This window comes from Varanus komodoensis, unplaced genomic scaffold (assembly GCF_004798865.1).
Source record: "Varanus komodoensis strain SLA01 unplaced genomic scaffold, ASM479886v1 scaffold5, whole genome shotgun sequence".
Classification (NCBI taxonomy): Eukaryota; Metazoa; Chordata; class Lepidosauria; order Squamata; family Varanidae; genus Varanus; species Varanus komodoensis.
In genome coordinates, this window is record NW_025336087.1 from 4,418,023 (window position 1) to 4,436,156 (window position 18,134).

At 40.6% G+C, this 18,134-nt stretch overlaps 1 protein-coding gene across 1 annotated transcript in view; it reads left to right on the forward strand.

Moving 5' to 3' along the window:
* MTREX (Mtr4 exosome RNA helicase) overlaps window positions 1-18,134 on the forward strand; it is a 53,034-nt gene that overhangs the window by 19,358 nt on the left and 15,542 nt on the right. Inside the window, exons 11-13 of the mRNA XM_044446118.1 lie at window positions 10,339-10,489; window positions 11,373-11,545; window positions 12,862-12,930. Of these exons, the coding sequence (XP_044302053.1) occupies window positions 10,339-10,489; window positions 11,373-11,545; window positions 12,862-12,930 (393 nt within the window). The remainder of the gene's footprint in view (window positions 1-10,338; window positions 10,490-11,372; window positions 11,546-12,861; window positions 12,931-18,134) is intronic.

Below are 18,134 nucleotides of genomic sequence, written 5' to 3' on the forward strand. Positions count from 1 at the left end.
CTTTAGGTATCCAGGTCCCAAGCCGTTAAGGGCTTTATAGGTAATAACCAGCACCTTGAATTGAGCCCGGACTTCGATGGGAAGCCAGTGAAGCTGATAGAGGACTGGGGTTATGTGAGAATAACGCCCAGTCCCCGTCAACAACCTGGCTGCTCTATTTTGCACCATCTGAAGTATCTGGACTGTCTTCAAGGGCAGCCCCACGTAGAGCGTGGGGAAGTAACCATTGCATGTGTCACTGTTGCTAGGCAATCGTCCTCCAGGTAGGGACGCAGCTGATGGATTAACCGAAGCTGAAGGAAAGCGCTCCTCACCACCACAGTCACTTGAGCTTCCAAGGAAAGCTCTGGGTCGAGGAGCACTCCCAAGCTGTGGACCCTGGCCTTTAGAGGGAGTGCAACCCCATCCAGGGCAAGGTCCAAGTCACCTACCCAGGAGCTCGATCCACCCAGCAACAGGACCTCTGTCTTGTCTGGATTGAATTTCAGTTTATTGGCCCTCATCCAGTCCATTACCTTGGCCAGGCACCGATTCAGTACAGCTACTGCCTCACCTGGATTGGTTGAAAAAGAGAGATAGAGCTGGGTATCATCAGCATACTGATGACTCCGCAGCCCACACCTCCTGATGACCTCTCCCAGCGGTTTCATGTAGATATTAAATAGCAAGGGGGACAAAATGGAACCCTACGGTACTCCATGGCATAACTGCCATGGCACAGAGCCATAGTCCCCCAGGACCACCTTCTGGAATCAGCTGTCAAGGTAGGAACGGAACCACTGCCAAGCAGTGCCTCTTACTCCCAGTCCCTCCAGCCTATCCAGAAGGATACCATGGTCAATGGTATTGAAAGCCGCTGAGAGGTCCAGGAGGACCAACAGGGATGCACTCCCCCTGTCTCTCTCCCTGCACAGGTCATCATACAGGGCAACCAAGGCAGATTCAGTACCATACCCGGATCTGAAGCTGGACAGAAATGGGTCCAGATGATCAGTTTCATCCAAGAGTGCTTGGAGTTGTCCCGCCACCACCCGTTCCAACACCTTGTCCAAAAACGGGATGTTGGCCACCGGTCTATAATTGGTGGCCATCTCTGGATCCCGGGATGCCTTCTTTAGGACAGGCCTGATTACCGCCTCCTTTAAAGGAGCAGGCACCCGGTTGTCCCTCAGAGAGGCGTTAATGACCTCCAAGATCCAGGCACCAATTCCAGTCCAGCTCGTGACGAATCTGAGCGATTCCATTACTACACTGTAAAGTAGTAAACCTTCTTTACTGCCTGTACTGTAGTGCAACAGCCACCGTTATATTTTGAGGTTTATGCAATTTGCATTCTAGGCAACTTTCATCCTGTTTCATTGATCACAGCTCCACAGTATACCAAGGAACAGAATTGGCTGTACAGCACCAGAAAGGACACTTGGGTGCAGTGAAGATGGTGGCCCTCTACATCTCACTGTTCCATAGTTCCTCAGCTGGACCACCTGGCACATTCTTTTGGAAAATGTAGAACATTCAGAAATCCATTGGATTGCATCTCCTGGGGCAGGCTATTCTCCCACCCCTGCAAGAGGGAAGTAATGCTATGACTTCAAATCTGACTAGCAAATAGGCTCACCATTTACATGGACCCCTTTACCACTCCCCTCCATTTTCAGATCACTCATTTCAACAACCAAGTCAAGGGTATGGCATGCTTTCATGGTTTGGGCTGATAACAGACCCATGTATGTTAGGGATTGCTACAAATTGTAGAAATCCAATCAAGGCGGTTTAAGAGGCATGAATAAAGATGCAACAGAGCAAGACATTAATAACAACACTGCAAAATGTGTTCATAATCCAATTTAAGGAGTCCATCTCACAAGGCAGTTGGTAGAAGGACCAGTGTAGGAAGGAAGGGACAGTCCAGCTGGGTATGGATCCTGATATGCTCCTTGTGTTTCTTTCTGCCTCTCTGCTGGAATCCCTTTCATATGGTGATCGATGGTAGAAGGTCCTATGGGGGAAGGGGGAGAGAATCCACAAATGGTCTTTGTTTTCCTGAGCCCCCTTCCTGGAAACCTTCCCACTTGGCATCTTATCCAGTGAGGCACTTGTTTTTGACAGTGTGTGTACTTGTGAACCCGTAACACAGATTAGCTATGCTCAATGGTTCAGAGATTCCAGGCATTCACTCTTCCTTTGTACATTTAAATCACAGCAGTGGACCTTGGGGATATTCCAATGAAGAAATAAAACTTAGGCCATGCAACAGAGCCATTAGACTACACCTGTCATATAGTATGTAGCCTAGATAGAAACCTTGGACCCTGCCTTTGCTTTTCCATCTCTGGAAAACATTGAGCTATTAATATTTTCCCTTTTTCTTTGCCCACTCTGCAGGTGCCAGATAGTTTTATTGCCAAAACCAAGGTTCTTGGGAATTTCTTCTTCCTTGCCAAATTGGTCATAATGAAGTATTTTATGGATTGGTTTCCCTTTACTGACTCAGCTGAGTGCCACTCAATTTTTTAAAAAATCAGAAGGAAAGGATGTTAAAGTGTTAGCTAAATGTTTATTTTAGCCATGAAGGCCATAGCAGCAAGTAGAAGTGTGAGAGGGAGGAGAAACAAGCTGTCTTCACTTTTTGATCTGACACAAGATGCACTCAGCAAATAAAGCCCATTTTCAAGCCCTGGATTTGAGTCTTGCTTGTTTTAGAAACTTAATTGTTCATGTGGCTTTGTTTATGCATGTTTAATTGCATCTATATTGCTTTAGAGATAGACAGCTGGTGGCCCCAAGGCCACCACAGGATCTACCATAGCTACTAAGCCATCAGAAAGCCACCTGGTATGTGATCTGAGTTGCAAAAGGTGATGTGAAATGATATAAAATTGATCTGGGAAGTGAGAATCAAATTGATTCATTTAAAAGTACTGTTCAAAGGAAAAACCTCAATCATTGCTACGCATGACACCAGACATTAGAATGAGCAGCTGAAGAACATTAGTGGAAAACTCTGTTTAAGCCTCCAATGCTGATCCCAACAGGGAAGAGGAATTGCCTGTGTCTGCCCACTTGAGGAATGTAGGGGGGTGAAGCTAATATTGCTGGCTCCTTAGCACTCGATCAATTCAGTTTATTCCTACTAGACAGGACTTGCCAATCAGGGACATATCCTTTCTGTTCTCCACATAGGAGTAGCTTTATTTCTTAAGGATTTTGTTGCGCATTCAACATACGTGTAATCCAAAATAAATTTAAGGGTTTTTTTTTTAAGTCAAGAGGTGTTCTGAAGTGGCCATTTTGTTGTGGACACTTTAATGATTTATTTATTTATTTATTTATTAAAACATTTATATGCTGCCCCATTCGCCGAAGCCTCGAGGCGGCTTACAACATAATAAAAATTACAATAGTATCAATATAAAATAACAATATAAAATAAATAACAATATAAAAGAAGTCTCCCTGACCAGATAATAGGTACAGAAGTTAGTCTTATCTAGCAGGCTGTTCTTGGTTGATTTGTTTTTAATCTTTTGTGTTCTTAAATTTTGTTTGTTTTGTGGCTTTGCCTTGTTTCTATTTTGCTTATCTTTTCCTCCAGTTTAAAGGGTAAAAAGTCAGTTAAGGTTGAAGCTTCTTGTTCTGGTGAGAAAATGCCAGCTCTGCATACTTTGTGTGTGTTACCTGATCTGAGAACTGAGTTTTGTTCTTTTGCAGCATGCAAATTGCATTTTTACAGATCCTTTCCTTTCTGTTGTGTATGTATCAAATTATGAAGATGGTGTTTTGAAATGGTGGAATAATTATTTAATAATACAAACCAAATAGTCATCATCTCAAATATTGACTTAGAGTTCAGATGCAGTCTTCTCATTGAATGGCATTTTGATGTGGTTGTATTTTCTTATTTTGGGAGAGTTCTTGTTAAGAGACAAAATAGTTTTTTGTCTATATTGTATGATCAGTCAGTAGCAAAAGTAATTGCTTTTTGTGGTACTTTTAGGCATGGAAGTTTTTATTCTATTGTTAAGACTGTTTGCTGTGCAACACAGTTGACAATCTGATGCCTTCCACCTTTGGGGACTATTTCTAAAAGTGCAAGCCAGGACAGCCAGTGATCCTGGAATTTGGGGAAATGGCCAAAACATGTGGAGGGCAATGGGTTTTCTACTGTTCCTGTAGAATATATTGTTACTGAACATAGGGCAGAAAAAGTAGTGCTTAGTTCACTGAAGAAATTTTATTTCATTCTAACTTACTCAATTAAGATTGCGGGTTGGTTCATGTATAATTTTGACCTACTGGAGTGAGCCTTGTATTTCCTTTTCTGCTTGCAAACCATGGATTTTCCTGGTCTGGGAGTTTGAACACAACCCAAAAGCAAATAATTAAGGCCTCAGCATCCTGACATCATGAAGCTCAAATACTTTGAGCTACCTAAGGAGAAGAAGAACTCATTGGAGAGGACCCTGATGATGGGAACAATTGAATGCAAAAGGAGAAGGGAATGGCAGAGGTTGAGGTAGCTGGATGAGGTCACTGGGGCGGTGGGTGTGGGGTTAGGTAGACTCCATGGGATGATGGAGGACAGGAGAGCCTAGAGGAATGTTGTCCATGGGGTCACAAAGAGTCAGATGCAACTTTGCGACTAAACAACAACAATCCTAACCTCCTATGGAGGTCCATTCAGAGACCCCATGAAGCATCGCTTGTAAGCTGCCCAGAGCCTATGGGAACTGAGGCAGTATATAAAAATTAAAGTAAGTACATACATAAAGGTTAAGGGCTATTTTACTGGTATAAATTGATAGATGATGCTTGGACACAGCCTTAGGGCTGATTCTTGTAGTGCCATGCCATGGTTTGGAGTTACATGTGAACATACCTATTGATTAAGCAACCTAAAACAAACAGACCATTGCTCATTTTCTCTAGAGTGAGACCAATTAAAAGTGAAATGATAAGTTCGTATTTTGAAATGGAATAAACTAGATAGTTACTGAACAAGTACATGCTGTTGGGTCTCAGTAGAATGTACTTCCACATAAACATGCTGAAAACTTTGTTCTTAGATGGGGATGCTCATAACTTGTTCTGTATGCTCTGTTGAGTTCTGTATACTCTGTATAGACAAGTACCCAAATGGAGGTCACTTAATAAAATGAATACATGTTCATTTAAGAACAAAAGGAAATGCAGTTGCCAGTATTGAACAGCACAGGCAAATTAGCTAAAGATATGAAAGAACTATAGAAAGTTGAAGGAAATGTTTTTATAATGTAATATAAGAGTTTAGCTAATTACATCTGTGGTCCTTCACTTGTAGGAATCCAACTCCTGTCAGCCCTAGCTAACATGACTAGTGATCAGGGTGATGTGAATTTTAGACACACAATTTGTGGAGGGCCACAGGTTGCCTAGCCCTGGTGGAACCTGGTTATAAATATCAGGAAATAAACAGTACTTTCTGGAGCCTCAGATTTGCTCTACCAGAAAGAGACACATGTCTGTGGTTTTCTGTTGATGTGCCTGTTCCTTAAAAACTGGGCTAGAAATTTAAAGAGTGCCATTTGTTTTGTCACACATGCATTTCCACCATGGGATGGAAGGGTTTGCATGCCTAATCAGGCCTTATCAGGTGCCTCTCAGCAGTTTCCCATTCTGGTTTGGTCCACCTTCCATGCCCACCATTTCTGTATGAATTGAGTCAACACAATTGTAAAGCCAAGCTTTACCCTCTCCTGGACCAGGAGAATGAGAGGCAACTTTATTCCTCTTCCCCTGTTTCTGAGAATGGAGAACATTTAGGAGCTTTCCTTCAGTAGAGATGTAAGGAATTCACTGATACAAAAGGGAAAGTAGGCAAAGCCAGTTTAAAAAATGGGCAACAGTTGCATGAAACTTTGCTTCACATAGATCCTGTGCATGGTTCCAGCTAGGAAAGTTACAGTTCCCCTGGAAAATTTCCATCACAGGTCTTCCATGAAATCACTGCCATATCTGTATATCCTGTGTAATTGTCTGTTGCCTCTATGCATGTAATCTGATTATCTGCATTTAATAGCATTTGTATATGTTGTTGTAGCAGTAGAGACCTATAGCTGTGAAAATTTTCTAAGATTAATAAAGTGCAGAGATGACAGGTTGTAAAAGTTTTATTAGAAAAAGTTTTACAACACTCTTATCACACATCTGAAGTACAAAGTACTTCACATCTGAAGTACAAAGATGATTGTAACCTAACCTCAGTTGAGAGTGTGGAATATTTACCACAGACAACATCCCAGGGTTGCTGTAAGCCTTTATCTCTCAGCCTCCCTCCTACATCCAATATGGGAGTAATACTCATGGACAACATTGTCCCAGTTTGCAAGATCACCATGGATATCAAGTTGTTGTAATGGCAGCTTTTGGCAGAAGCAAAACATTCATGTGCAGATTTTTTGTACTTTAAAAGGCAGCTGACTGAATGGGTGGTGTAAAAGTTATGACAGTGATAGGAATGTGTCACTTTCCTGTCTGAATAGCTTACACCTAAGCAAAACATACTGGCTAGGATTCAAACTGCTACTTTAATTGTGAGAAGAGGGCATTTCTAACCAGTGGAGTCTAATGCTACAGCACATACTGCTGTTGAAACTCTTCTGTGTTGAAAATGGCTTGCTAAACAGCTATGGAATGCTACTGTTGAAAAAGTTCCACTGGGCTTCTGGAGCTAGTTATGAGTTTATTTGAATGTTAAACTTTGTAGACTAATCATTCTTAGCAGCTGGGTTGGGTTATAGCTCTTATTAGCCATGCTGGCTGAGGATTATGGTCTAGAATGGTGGCTTCCACACTGTACCAAGGAAACCTGGGGTAAACTTAGTGGATGTGTTCAGACTAGGCCATGCCATGCAGTAACTGCAACATAGTGTCTCACCTTGTATCCTGGGTTCAGACAGGCACTTGGTTTCCATGCACACATGGTTTCCATGCTTTTCCATCTTGCTTCCAAATGTGGCCAGTGTTCCATGAGCACCTCTAGCTCCCAGTATGCACTGGTTCTCCCTGCCTCTCTCATTGGCCCAGATGCTCCTTTGGGTGTTGCCTCAGTCATCTGCCTGTTTTTTGTTTGCTGCTGCTATGAAAAGCAGCTGCCTACTCACTAGAGTAGCACTGTTGCTCTCAAGTATCACTACAGTGGCACGCCCCTTGTGCTGCTGCACCTTGTGCCGATGTTCAGCCATTGCTGCCCACACCGCCCCCTATCCCCACTCCCTTCCTGTACATGTATCCTTACCTCCTCGTGCGTGGGACTTGCACATGCTGCCAAGGGGATCCTTACCCCCTGTACCCAGGCTCAAGGAAGGCATGGGCACCCATGCCACAACCAGAGGGAGCCCATCCTGCTGGGTAGACTTTCCCGAAGTTTTCTGTCTGGGCATCTGTTTTCTAGCAGGCTGTTGTGTCAGACTGCAGCTGTGTGTGTCTGGGGGCAGGCAATAAAGGACAGTGGGGCTTTCTGAGACCTGAGGATTGTCAGGAGCAAGATGAGAGTGGAGGAAAGCGGAGGAGACATAGACTTTTCAGGGTGATTGCCCTGATGTTGATGCCTACACACAGTCAGCATGTTCATCAAGGTGTAAGGCAACCTTGTTGCCTTATCTAATTTATTATTGTTTGGGATATTTTAATTTTATTTATAAATTTTATTGTAAGCTGTCCAGGGCCAAAAGCGATGGACAGCCTAGAAATATCCTAAATAAATAAATAAAAACCTTCATAGGAGGAGACAGCTGGCTCCTTGGATGACACAGAAATACTGCCATTTCTGAGTGCTGCTCCAGTAACAATCAGACCCAGAGCATCCAGCATGGTTGTCTGTGCAGTTGCTGCTTCTGCAGCTGACATGCATGATGCCCCACTGCCAAATTCTGAAGTTGTGGCCAAACATCAGGAAGGCAGCAAGAAGACAGAAAAAAAAGGCCAAGGAAAAAAGCAGTGTGAGGCAGCCAACCCGAATGCAGCAGGCTTCAACCCAGCAATTGCTAGAAAGAACAGGATACTGCAAAATGCAGGCTGGAGCAAGCTTTTCTGCAATGGAGCTGCACAGTATTTTGGGTGTGTTTTGCAAATTGCGGCAGAGTGCACCTAGACATTAAATTACAATCCTCTAAAACACTCAGTTTCCTCATCTGATAACTAGTTGGGGAGAAAGTTAGGGTTGCATGCTGTAAGACAGGGGTGGCCAACCTATGGCACGCTTGCCACAGCAGGCACGCAGAGCACTCTGTCGGCATGCAAGTCAAGTCGCCCGTGCATCGCCCCAGCATCTGAGCATCGGATAACAGGGAACATAAAGGCCATGCATCTGCTTGGAAAGGAGTACTGGTGCCAGGAGATGATGTCACAACCCACGACTCATTAGCTGCGATACGTCCCAACTTTCGCATGGCCGGTCATTGGACTGTCAAGAACACACACACACACACACACACACACACACATTTTGCTTGGACTGGTCATGAGTTTTTTTTCCTCAACTAAAACCTATGTTTTTGGTTTTATTTCAGTGCTGGTACTTTGTGATAAATTAGTGGGTACTGGGTTGCAGATTGGGCACTCAGTCTCTAAAACGTTTGCCATCACTTGGTAAGGGTTAGAAAAACGAGATCTCCTGGCGTGAGTTTGACAGTTGGAATGTGTTTAGGACAGGGAGAAATGAAGAGCAGTGCAAAAAAAGATAATAAAAAAAGGCTTTTTCAAAATCCTATATTAGGATTAATGGAACGCTATATTAGGATTAGGAATATACACCAGTCTAAGGTTAGGGTTAGAAAAACATGGTTTCCTGGCATGATTTTGATGGTTGGAATGTGTTTAGAATGAGCAGAAATGAAGAGCTGTGCAGAAAAAGCTGCTCGAGGAAGGCTTTTAAAAATTGCATTCCTTTCAGTGGAACTTTAGCTCTATATTAGGGTTAGGGGTGTGCACCAGCGTAGGGTTAGGGTTAAGAAAAGGAGGTGTCCTGGCATTATTCCGATTATTGGAATGTGTTCAGAATGGGCAGAAATGAAGAGCTGTGCAGAAAAAGTAGTTCTAGGAAGGCTTTTCAAAATTGCATTACTTTCAATGTAACTTTACCCTTTTTTTAGGGTTATGGGTGTGCACCAGGGTAGGGTTAGGGTTAGAAAAAGGAGGTGTCCTGGCATGTTCTTGATGCTTGGAATGTTTTCAGAATGGGCAGAAATGAAGAGCTGTGCAGAAAAAGCAGCTCTAGGAAGGCTTTTTCAAAATCACATTACTTTCAACGGAACTTGAGCCCTATATTAGCTTTATGGGTGTGCACCAGGGTAGGGTTAGGGTTAGAAAAAGGATGTTACTTTGTATGATTTTGATAGTTGGAATGTGTTTTGAACTGTCAGAAATGAAGAGTTTTGCAGAAAAATCTGCTCTACGAAGCTAAATGTTTATGCTGCCCAATAAAAGGAACTCTTTTTGCAATTTGAATGTTTCATGCAGTTATGTTGGAGACAGGGTAGCATTGCTAAAATGATATATGCTTTTCATACAAATGTCTGTAATTTTAATAAGTTGGAAAAATTCAGATGCTCACAGAAACTTTATTTGGGTCCCCTCTTTGGGTGGTATACTGGGAATCCTTGAGTATGTTTAATTGAGTCTTGGGTTTTTCTGCTCCTGTCCTCTTCAGACTATGAGTTCAGGTAGGTCACTGACTCTAAACTATGTACCTCCCAGTGGTGTTCAAATGAAATGAAGAGGAGAAAGACCATGCAAGTCCTGGGTTTCTATGTTCCTCACAAAAAAGGTTGAAAAATAAAAATGTGTTGCTTCCTACTGGTTTGTTTTGGAAACTTAAACTTAATTTCTTAAAATTTCAGTGAGAGGTACACAGTGGTTATAAGCACTAACTTTGCTTGGCATATAGGTCTCTTCTTTTGGTAGTGGCTGGGGGAGTGCTTGTTGTGGAAAGCTTAGCAACGAGCATTTTCAACAGTCTTTCTGTTCAGCCTAACTTACGATGACATCCTAGAACACTTTACAATGTTCTCATTAAACTTGAATGTATTTGAGCAAATCATACCTTGAATTGGAGCCAGTGCAACTTGAATGGACTTCCCTTGATGCAGAATTATTTTCCTTCCCCTGACTCTGTCTGTGCCCTGATCTGCTTGGAAGGTCTCTCAGAAGAGTGTATTTGGAGAGAACATCAGGGTCATACTGCTAGTGGATGACCAGCAGTGGATACAATGCATTATAAACTGTGGGAGTAAATAGCAGGCCTCTGGATCTCCAGGATCAACCTTTAATCCTTCATGTTGTTTTGCTTTTGTATTTTAGGGATCTGCTGACCCTCTAAACAGTGCTTTCCATTTGACATACAATATGGTATTGAATTTGCTGCGTGTAGAAGAAATTAATCCAGAATACATGTTAGAAAAGTCTTTTTACCAGTTCCAGCATTACAGAGCTATTCCAGGAGTAGTTGAAAGTAAGTTACATGAAATGCCTAATTTTTTGGCATAATACATCTAATATTATATATATTTCAAAGGCTAATTGGCACAATACTCTCTAGAGAGCCTGTTAATTTGTTGATGAGAACTTACTAATTAGATTGAGATTCAAAGTACTTGGACGTGCCTAGTAGGTTTTTTCCTTCCTTTACTTGAATTGACAGACACCTCCCCCCATGCCAAATCACAAGCTGATTTTGAAAATATTCTCACTTTCAGTTATTATTTGCCATGTAGCTGGCTTGGAATGGGGCTGCCATTCAAGGAGCACAAGTCAACTGGCAGGACGAGTTGCTGGGAGCAGGGAGAGATCCCTTTTTCAGCAAAGTGGACCTGCCAAAACTTTTTTGCTAGATTCTGTGAGTGGTAGTTTCACTGTAGAAACTATAGGATTTAACTTCTTAAATTTACTGCTGCAAAGTTCAGCTTACCTGGCAAGAACACCTATTTGATGCATGTGCTTTCAGCACTTTCAAACTGTCAAAGTGTAAAAGATAAATATAGCATATCTTGAGTGTACAGTTAAACTGCACTGTGGAGAGGCCCTTGGAAGTGAATAGCCAATGTTTTACAAGAATGTTGTTATCCTTCCTTGCATGGACACAACACCTAGAGGCATCTGCATAGCCCATTAAAAATCCCTGCTCTATTCTCACACTGGCCTTGCACTAGATTATTCTGTGTAACACCTGGATACACTAAATGCCACTACTGAAGGCAAGAAGGACAAGCGAAGGGAAACAAGGCTCTTTGAAACCCAGTGGCAATTTCTCTGCACATGGTTAGGATGAATTGTGTCCATAATTTGCTGTAATACTCTTGATATCATCACTTTAATTTTGCAATATTTGTTTGCAGAGGTAACTAAGTTGGAACAGCAGTACAATGAGATTGAAATTCCAAATGAGGAAAATGTGGTCATCTACTATAAAATCAGACAACAACTTGCTAAACTGGGCAAAGAAATAGAAGAGTACATTCACAAGCCAAAGTACTGCTTGCCGTTTTTACAACCAGGAAGATTAGTAAAAGTAAGTTGTAGTTATCCAGGTTCTGACATAACAAAAGTTTTTTAGAATTGCATTCTTCTATGTGTTGTTTGTTCTGCCCTACAGGTTTTAACTTATACTTGACGAAATCCAATGAATGGGTTGGATCCAGACAGATATAGTTAGAACAAATGCATTGAAATAAATTAGACGTAAGTTAGTTATGAGTCTAAGTAAGTTAGTTAGTGGGTCTAACAGCATGACTAAGTTGGGATACAAAGTTATATATATTAAAAACAACAAAAAAATGTTAGGTAACCCAGCAAATGAACATTAAAAAATACAGCCTTTAAAAATACTTCATCATAAAAATGTAGCAAACATCCAGAAACATACTTTTCCATCAATAGAGGGGAATATCTTTAGAGGAAGAGAGATACTTCGAAGTCTCAGTCTCAGGCACTATGCAGTTCCACTGAAGGAAACTCTCTCTACCACAATGCTAGTAGCATTTACTGGTGCAGTGGATTTTCCAGGGAGACGATAATGTCAGCAAATGCTGTTGGCACTAAAGTAGACGTAGCCTTGCCAGTGCAACATCGTTTATGTTGGAGGTAAAGTCATATTGGATAGTGCCCAATGTTTGCAAGGTTCTGTGCTTGAACTGTTTCTAATGTATTTATTTGTGTTTTCTTGCTGTTTTCCAGTTTTATATAGTGTTTTTTCCTTGTTAATAATATAAAGTATGCTTAGTTAACATTATGTTTCAGAGAGTTTTATGTAGAATGCTTGCTTTATCTGTTTGTTTTGGGCTGTTTAACACATAGCTATTTAGAAGTAATAATTTAGTATAGCTTGTCTTTTTCCTTTAAAATAATTTTAAGAAACTCCACAGTACTTTCTAAGTTGGCCTTTTCTACTTTTGCATATGCCCAGCTTCAGAGTATTCTTTTTGGGACTGACTGCTTTCCTGTAAAGTTTGACAATGCCCTACACAATAGATCAGTGTGGTATGTTTTACAGTGAATGACCAGCATATTTGACTGCCATTTCCTTATATACCTGTGAAGTTTAATAATGATTAATTTTATAATATAAGCATCTTAACAGAAGTGATCAGTTAGGTTTTTTTTATTGACTGACCTGTATATTTTGATCAGACCAATATGAATTTTAGCTTCCCTTGATGAGGATAAAATAAATACCAATACTCTTTTCAAATTTAGTGATATTTTGCAGTACTTCTCTTTTATGACAGTAACTTTTCATTTAGCTATAGTTCTCTGATTTCCTTGAAGCCAAAATGTAAATATTGCTTCGAATGCAGCTTTCTATTCAAACTTTTTTCTACTCCTTAGGTAAAAAATGAAGATGATGACTTTGGCTGGGGAGTTGTGGTGAATTTCTCTAAGAAGTCCAATGTTAAGGTAAAATAATATCCAGTGGCTTTCTTCAATAAATATACATTTTACATAAATAGTGATAATTTAAAGCTATGCTGTAGTTCCTACTGAGATGCTCACTTTGTAAAACAAGTTTGCAGGTAGTCTGGTTTCTTATACAGAGCTTCATGTCTAAGGTATGCAGCCTTAATGTGTACATGAGTTCACTGGAGTTTACTGTGAAGTATGTGTGCTTTGGAATGAAGTCATAGCAATAAACTGCATTCCCCAATTCTCCTACCTTTGTGTTTGAGATGTATGATGTCAAAGAGTGGTTAAGACTTTTACAGCTAGTGTGCAGATGAAAAATGTAATAGATAAAAATATTATGTACAAGTTTAAAACTTATGCAGATGCTCTGTTAAAAATATTCAAGATGAAAAAATCACTCACTTACCTGAAGCCCTTTTAATAACTGAAATATGGAAATATTGGCGCATGGTTCTCACAGTCAAGATATGTAAATGCTGAAGTACATTGATCTGAGGACAATTGTGACCTAAAATTCGGGGCATGTAGTTGTTAATTAATGGGCAGTATCCAGTGCTGTCACAGCACGTACTGTCGTGGGTGTTTTCAACTAGTGTTTTTGTCATTTTTTTCTCTTTGCCTAGTAATTTCTAATAAGGCAATACTACTGGCGATTTGCGCTAGCAGTGTGACAGCTTTGCTTGCTTCCTTTTGTTTCTGTGATAGTCAAAATGGATTTGCTGAATCAATATACAGTTGTACCAATTTTATACTTCCAAATTGGCTTCTTAAAGCCAAATGGCTTACACTGAGGCAGCAAAGTGTTTTCAGACTTAAATTTCTGGTTCCTAAAATCTGATTCTCTTCATTTGAATGGTGTGTGAAGAGGGGAAATAATACTGATTAGCTATTGGGTAAAATATTGGATAGATTATTGATGAAGGCAAGTCACTGGGCAGAATGTTGTTGCTCTGAAACATTTCTAGTACTTGGTCTTTAGAGACAACTTACAATCCATTTACTGTAGAATTTCATGTGTGGCTATCGGCAATTGAAAAGTACCTGTGCTGATCAGATTTCTAAGATCTGGTCACCAAAACTTGACCAGCTCTATCTTTAAGGCCTCCAAAATCATCTTTAAGGCCTCTGATAGTTTATATTTGTGGCTTTGCAGTGCAATCCTATGTAAATTTATAAATTAGTCTCACTTTGTTTAGTAGGACTTACTCAGTAGGACTTAATTCAGTGTGTTTAGGATTGCAGTCTTAATTTTGTCTGTACTCCTGTCTGCCACAGTGAGTAAGGAAAATACGTTTACACAGTTTCCCTTAATCTGGGTTGACCAAGAAATGGTAGAATTAAACTGTGCTGGAATTGCCTTTCCTTTCACAAGTATGAAAAGTTACTCCTTATTGGTTGTTTTGTTTTTTAGACATGACCTATTTATATATAAGGAAGGGTTGGCTTTTCATGAGTCCTTTTTTCATTATCAGCTATTGTCCCCAGATGCCAGGGGCATGTATACACTTTGCTTATTGTGGAGCTCTGTTTTTTGTTTTTGTTTTAAAAAGTCAATATTCAGGAAATGGATTTTTTTTTTTGTTGGGGGAGTCAGAATTTTCATTTATTACCTAAGTATGTAATTGCCCAGAGATAGCAGTACTCAAATACTCTGTGGCAGACCTGAGTTTGAGACCTTTTATGGCACCTTGAGACATAGTAACTCTTCAAGGATGGCTTGAATCCAAAGGACCATGAGGACAATATGTATTAGTGCTGTTCCTCCTGCACAAATGCCAGTGGAAAACTTCTGACAGTGCTACAGAGAAATATGCTGAATAAGGATAATATTGGGAAATATCCAAGACACCACTGGCACAAATGTGAATTTCATTGCTCGAACATAAACAGATTCTAGTGCAATACCAGTATCATTAACTGGCACAATAGGTTTCCCAGGGAAACTTAATTGCTGTAGTGCTTGCTTATGCTAGCACAGTGTAGTTTTCATTAGCTATGGTCCAAACTCTAATGGACCATAAGATCTCAAAAGCTTCCAGGAATGAAGACCTCTTCTAGATTTGGGCTTGCTTCTTTCATGCATTGCTTTTGTGTTGTCAGAAAGACCTGTTCCAACAGCATAACAGGCCTTTCATTACACCCATGAGGAGGGTGCCTAATGTGCCATTCGCTGAAGGAATGTTGTATGTTTCTCCTTTTCATGTTCTCCCTACCCACCCCAGTATTAACTATTTTCTTTTCATGTCCCTATTTCATCAAATAACATGGATGTTCTTTTTAATTACAATTCTGCAGTTTAATTTCCCCTGTGTCTGCTTTGGTTTATACCTACCTTTTTGATGCCCAAATCATTTTGGTATCATGTTGCATTTCTGTTAGAGTAGGGGGAAATTAACTTTTTTATTTTTTGTAAGGTTTGGACCTGAAAGGGACAGCTGGGACTAGTTGAGGTATAAGATCAGGTGAATGAAGAAATAGCTATTTCCCACTTCTGCTTCTCTTTATCAGTGACATGAGCTAAATATTTGAATTTGCATGCAATTCTTTTTGTCCACATAGCTCATACTCTATAATATCAGTAGAGATTAATAGACTCCCTTTGGGGGCTTTCGGCGTGATATAGCTGGCTATCTGTTGTAGAATGCAATTGGCAATGATGATGATGTAATCTGGCATTAGTTACTGAGTGTGCCATTAGAGTATTTTGTGCATATGTCAGCTTGTTCCAAGTCTGAGTAAACAGCACATGTTTTCAAATATTGGCTTAAAGCTGCCTTTCAACATATGGTTTGCATTTTCAAATGCAGTTCAGATGACACACGTAAACATAGGTCTTTATAAACGTAAATTAAAACAGCTGCTCTAAATACGTTTTGTACAGGATAGGACAGTATTATTCACAGCTGCTTTTATTAAGAAATACTTTGATTATTTGGTAACCTAATAGTGGAACAGGTCATGAGCTTCTGTTTACATCTGGGAATTTTAGAGCTATTTGTTATGCAGTGTAAAATTTTTAGCATCTCCACTAGTCTTCCTTCAAATGCTATGCCCTTTTGAGCAAAAACTGTTTTCATTTTGCCTTTGTCAAAAGGAAGTGGGCTGAAAATGTCCAAATACATGCTGTTTGATGAGGTGTTTCTGTTCTGGTACCCCAGTTTAGGTACTTTGCCAAAGAGCTTTTGTTATATCCCTATATTGTATAACAACAGGCAGTAGAGTAACTAGACTCCACCATGTCAAAGTAGTTCTGTTCTGAGAATGGCAACAGTACTTCCAGCTGTGCACACCTGCCCTGCCTATCTCTACCCTACAATTTCTTGCAATATACGCAAGTGAGGTCTAAGCAGAGCTAAACCTGGTGTGCGTGGCGGGGGAGCGGGGTCCATTATGCTCAGCTGAGAATAGCTGAAGCGCACATGGTAAAATGTGGACCTGGAATGGGTGTGAGACCAGCTTTCTGGCAGGCCCAGCCAGCACCATGGCTTTGTTAGGCCTTTGGTTTGCTAGCTGACATGAATGCCTATCTTGTAAAGCAATTGGGCAGTAGTAGGACAGGCTTTCTCGCTGAAAGGGAGATTACCACGAAAATCAGTAATTTTCCATCTTTTTCATCTGGGATGTGCACCCTGCAGAGTTTACTTTGATATATAATGTACCTATGAGTTGTTTTCCAGCCTGCTGATGAAACAAGGGGGAAGAGAACAGAGGAATGTCACCCATTCCTCCTAGTTTCTTCTGCTTTTAGCTTTATTTGTTTGCCTGCCCCTTGCTTTCTAGGTTAGGGTTGCTGATGGAGCAAGTGAAGCAAGACTCATCTATAGCAGCAGCAACCTGGTTTTTCTCCTTGGTACCACCCCTGCCCAATGTTGTATTTGAGTAGGATTGTGTAGTGCTCCAGTGAGGAACAAAAATAATCTGTTTCTATATGGGACAGCTTGTATGCCTGCTAGGGGAGAGTTTTGGAAGGCAGGCTCTATTCAAAATAAGTTTACTTTTGTCTGTTGCATTCCATGGAGCTTTCTCCTAAGTAAGCTGTGAAAGTCCAGTTTTAACAATATGTGCACTCAGTCATTTCCACTGCATTCACAAGGACTCCCTTTTGCTTTTAAGGAAGTATACACCAGAATGCAGCCTTTTACATTTCCATGGAGTTAGCATGAGAGGGACAAGATTGAATGTAGATGTTGAGGTTGCAAGATGCAGCTACATGAATATGTGCATTTTATTTTGCCCCATAACATTTTTATTGCCATATACATTTATGACTGCTGCATTAAGCTTGATCTGTGCATGTTTGCTCAGAAGTAATTTGTTGGGACTTACTTCAAAGTAAGTATGAAAGTTGCAAGGGAAGGTGCACTCCTTATGCACACTGGTTTTTGCTGCTTAACTCAGCTCCCTGGTAAACATGCATTTGATTGGGATGTCCGTATTGGTATGTGGAAGGCACCTTAAATTCTTGTGCTTTCACTCATGCATTAATACCAAACTCTGTAACACTTTTACAACCTGAGAAGGGAAGCAAATTTGCAGCTACTATTCTGCTCTTTCATTTTGGTGATAAATTATCCTGAGCCCACCTTTTACTGTTTCTAGCACCACAGTGGTTAACACACCAGTTGTGCATGATACTCCTTTTAAACAGTCCTTCTTAGGAAATACTTGCAGCCTCATAAAAAAAAAATCTAAATCCAGGACTTGCATGTAGCTGGCCTTGGGCACTAGTATGTCTGCCAAAAAACAAAAGATAGCAGCAAAGACAGGAATTCACAGTCTTATTCAGGATTTGTCTGCTTCCCCCTGTCCCCCAGTTTATAAACATCTTAAAAAATGCCTTGGGAATGGATTCATGTAGATTGAGTTCATCATTATAAGTATATTACAGGAGGTAGGCTAGGGCTAAGAAAGCTTGCAGGGTTTAAGTCCTGCAAAGTAGCCCTCTGTTGGTATTCCAGAAAACTGTATGCTACAATGCTATGCTATGTATGCTATGACAGTTTGGCATTGCAGTCCAGCATTGTTGGTGTTTTAAGAAAATACAGACAGGACTGTGAAATTGATTGTAGCAGCTATATGATTTATTGAAGGATAGAACAGGTTGCAGTGAGACACTGAGACATGCATGCACATGCCCCTATACACACCCCTGTATGGCTATGGCTGTATTTAAGAGAACCTGCCGTTTAGCTGCTGCA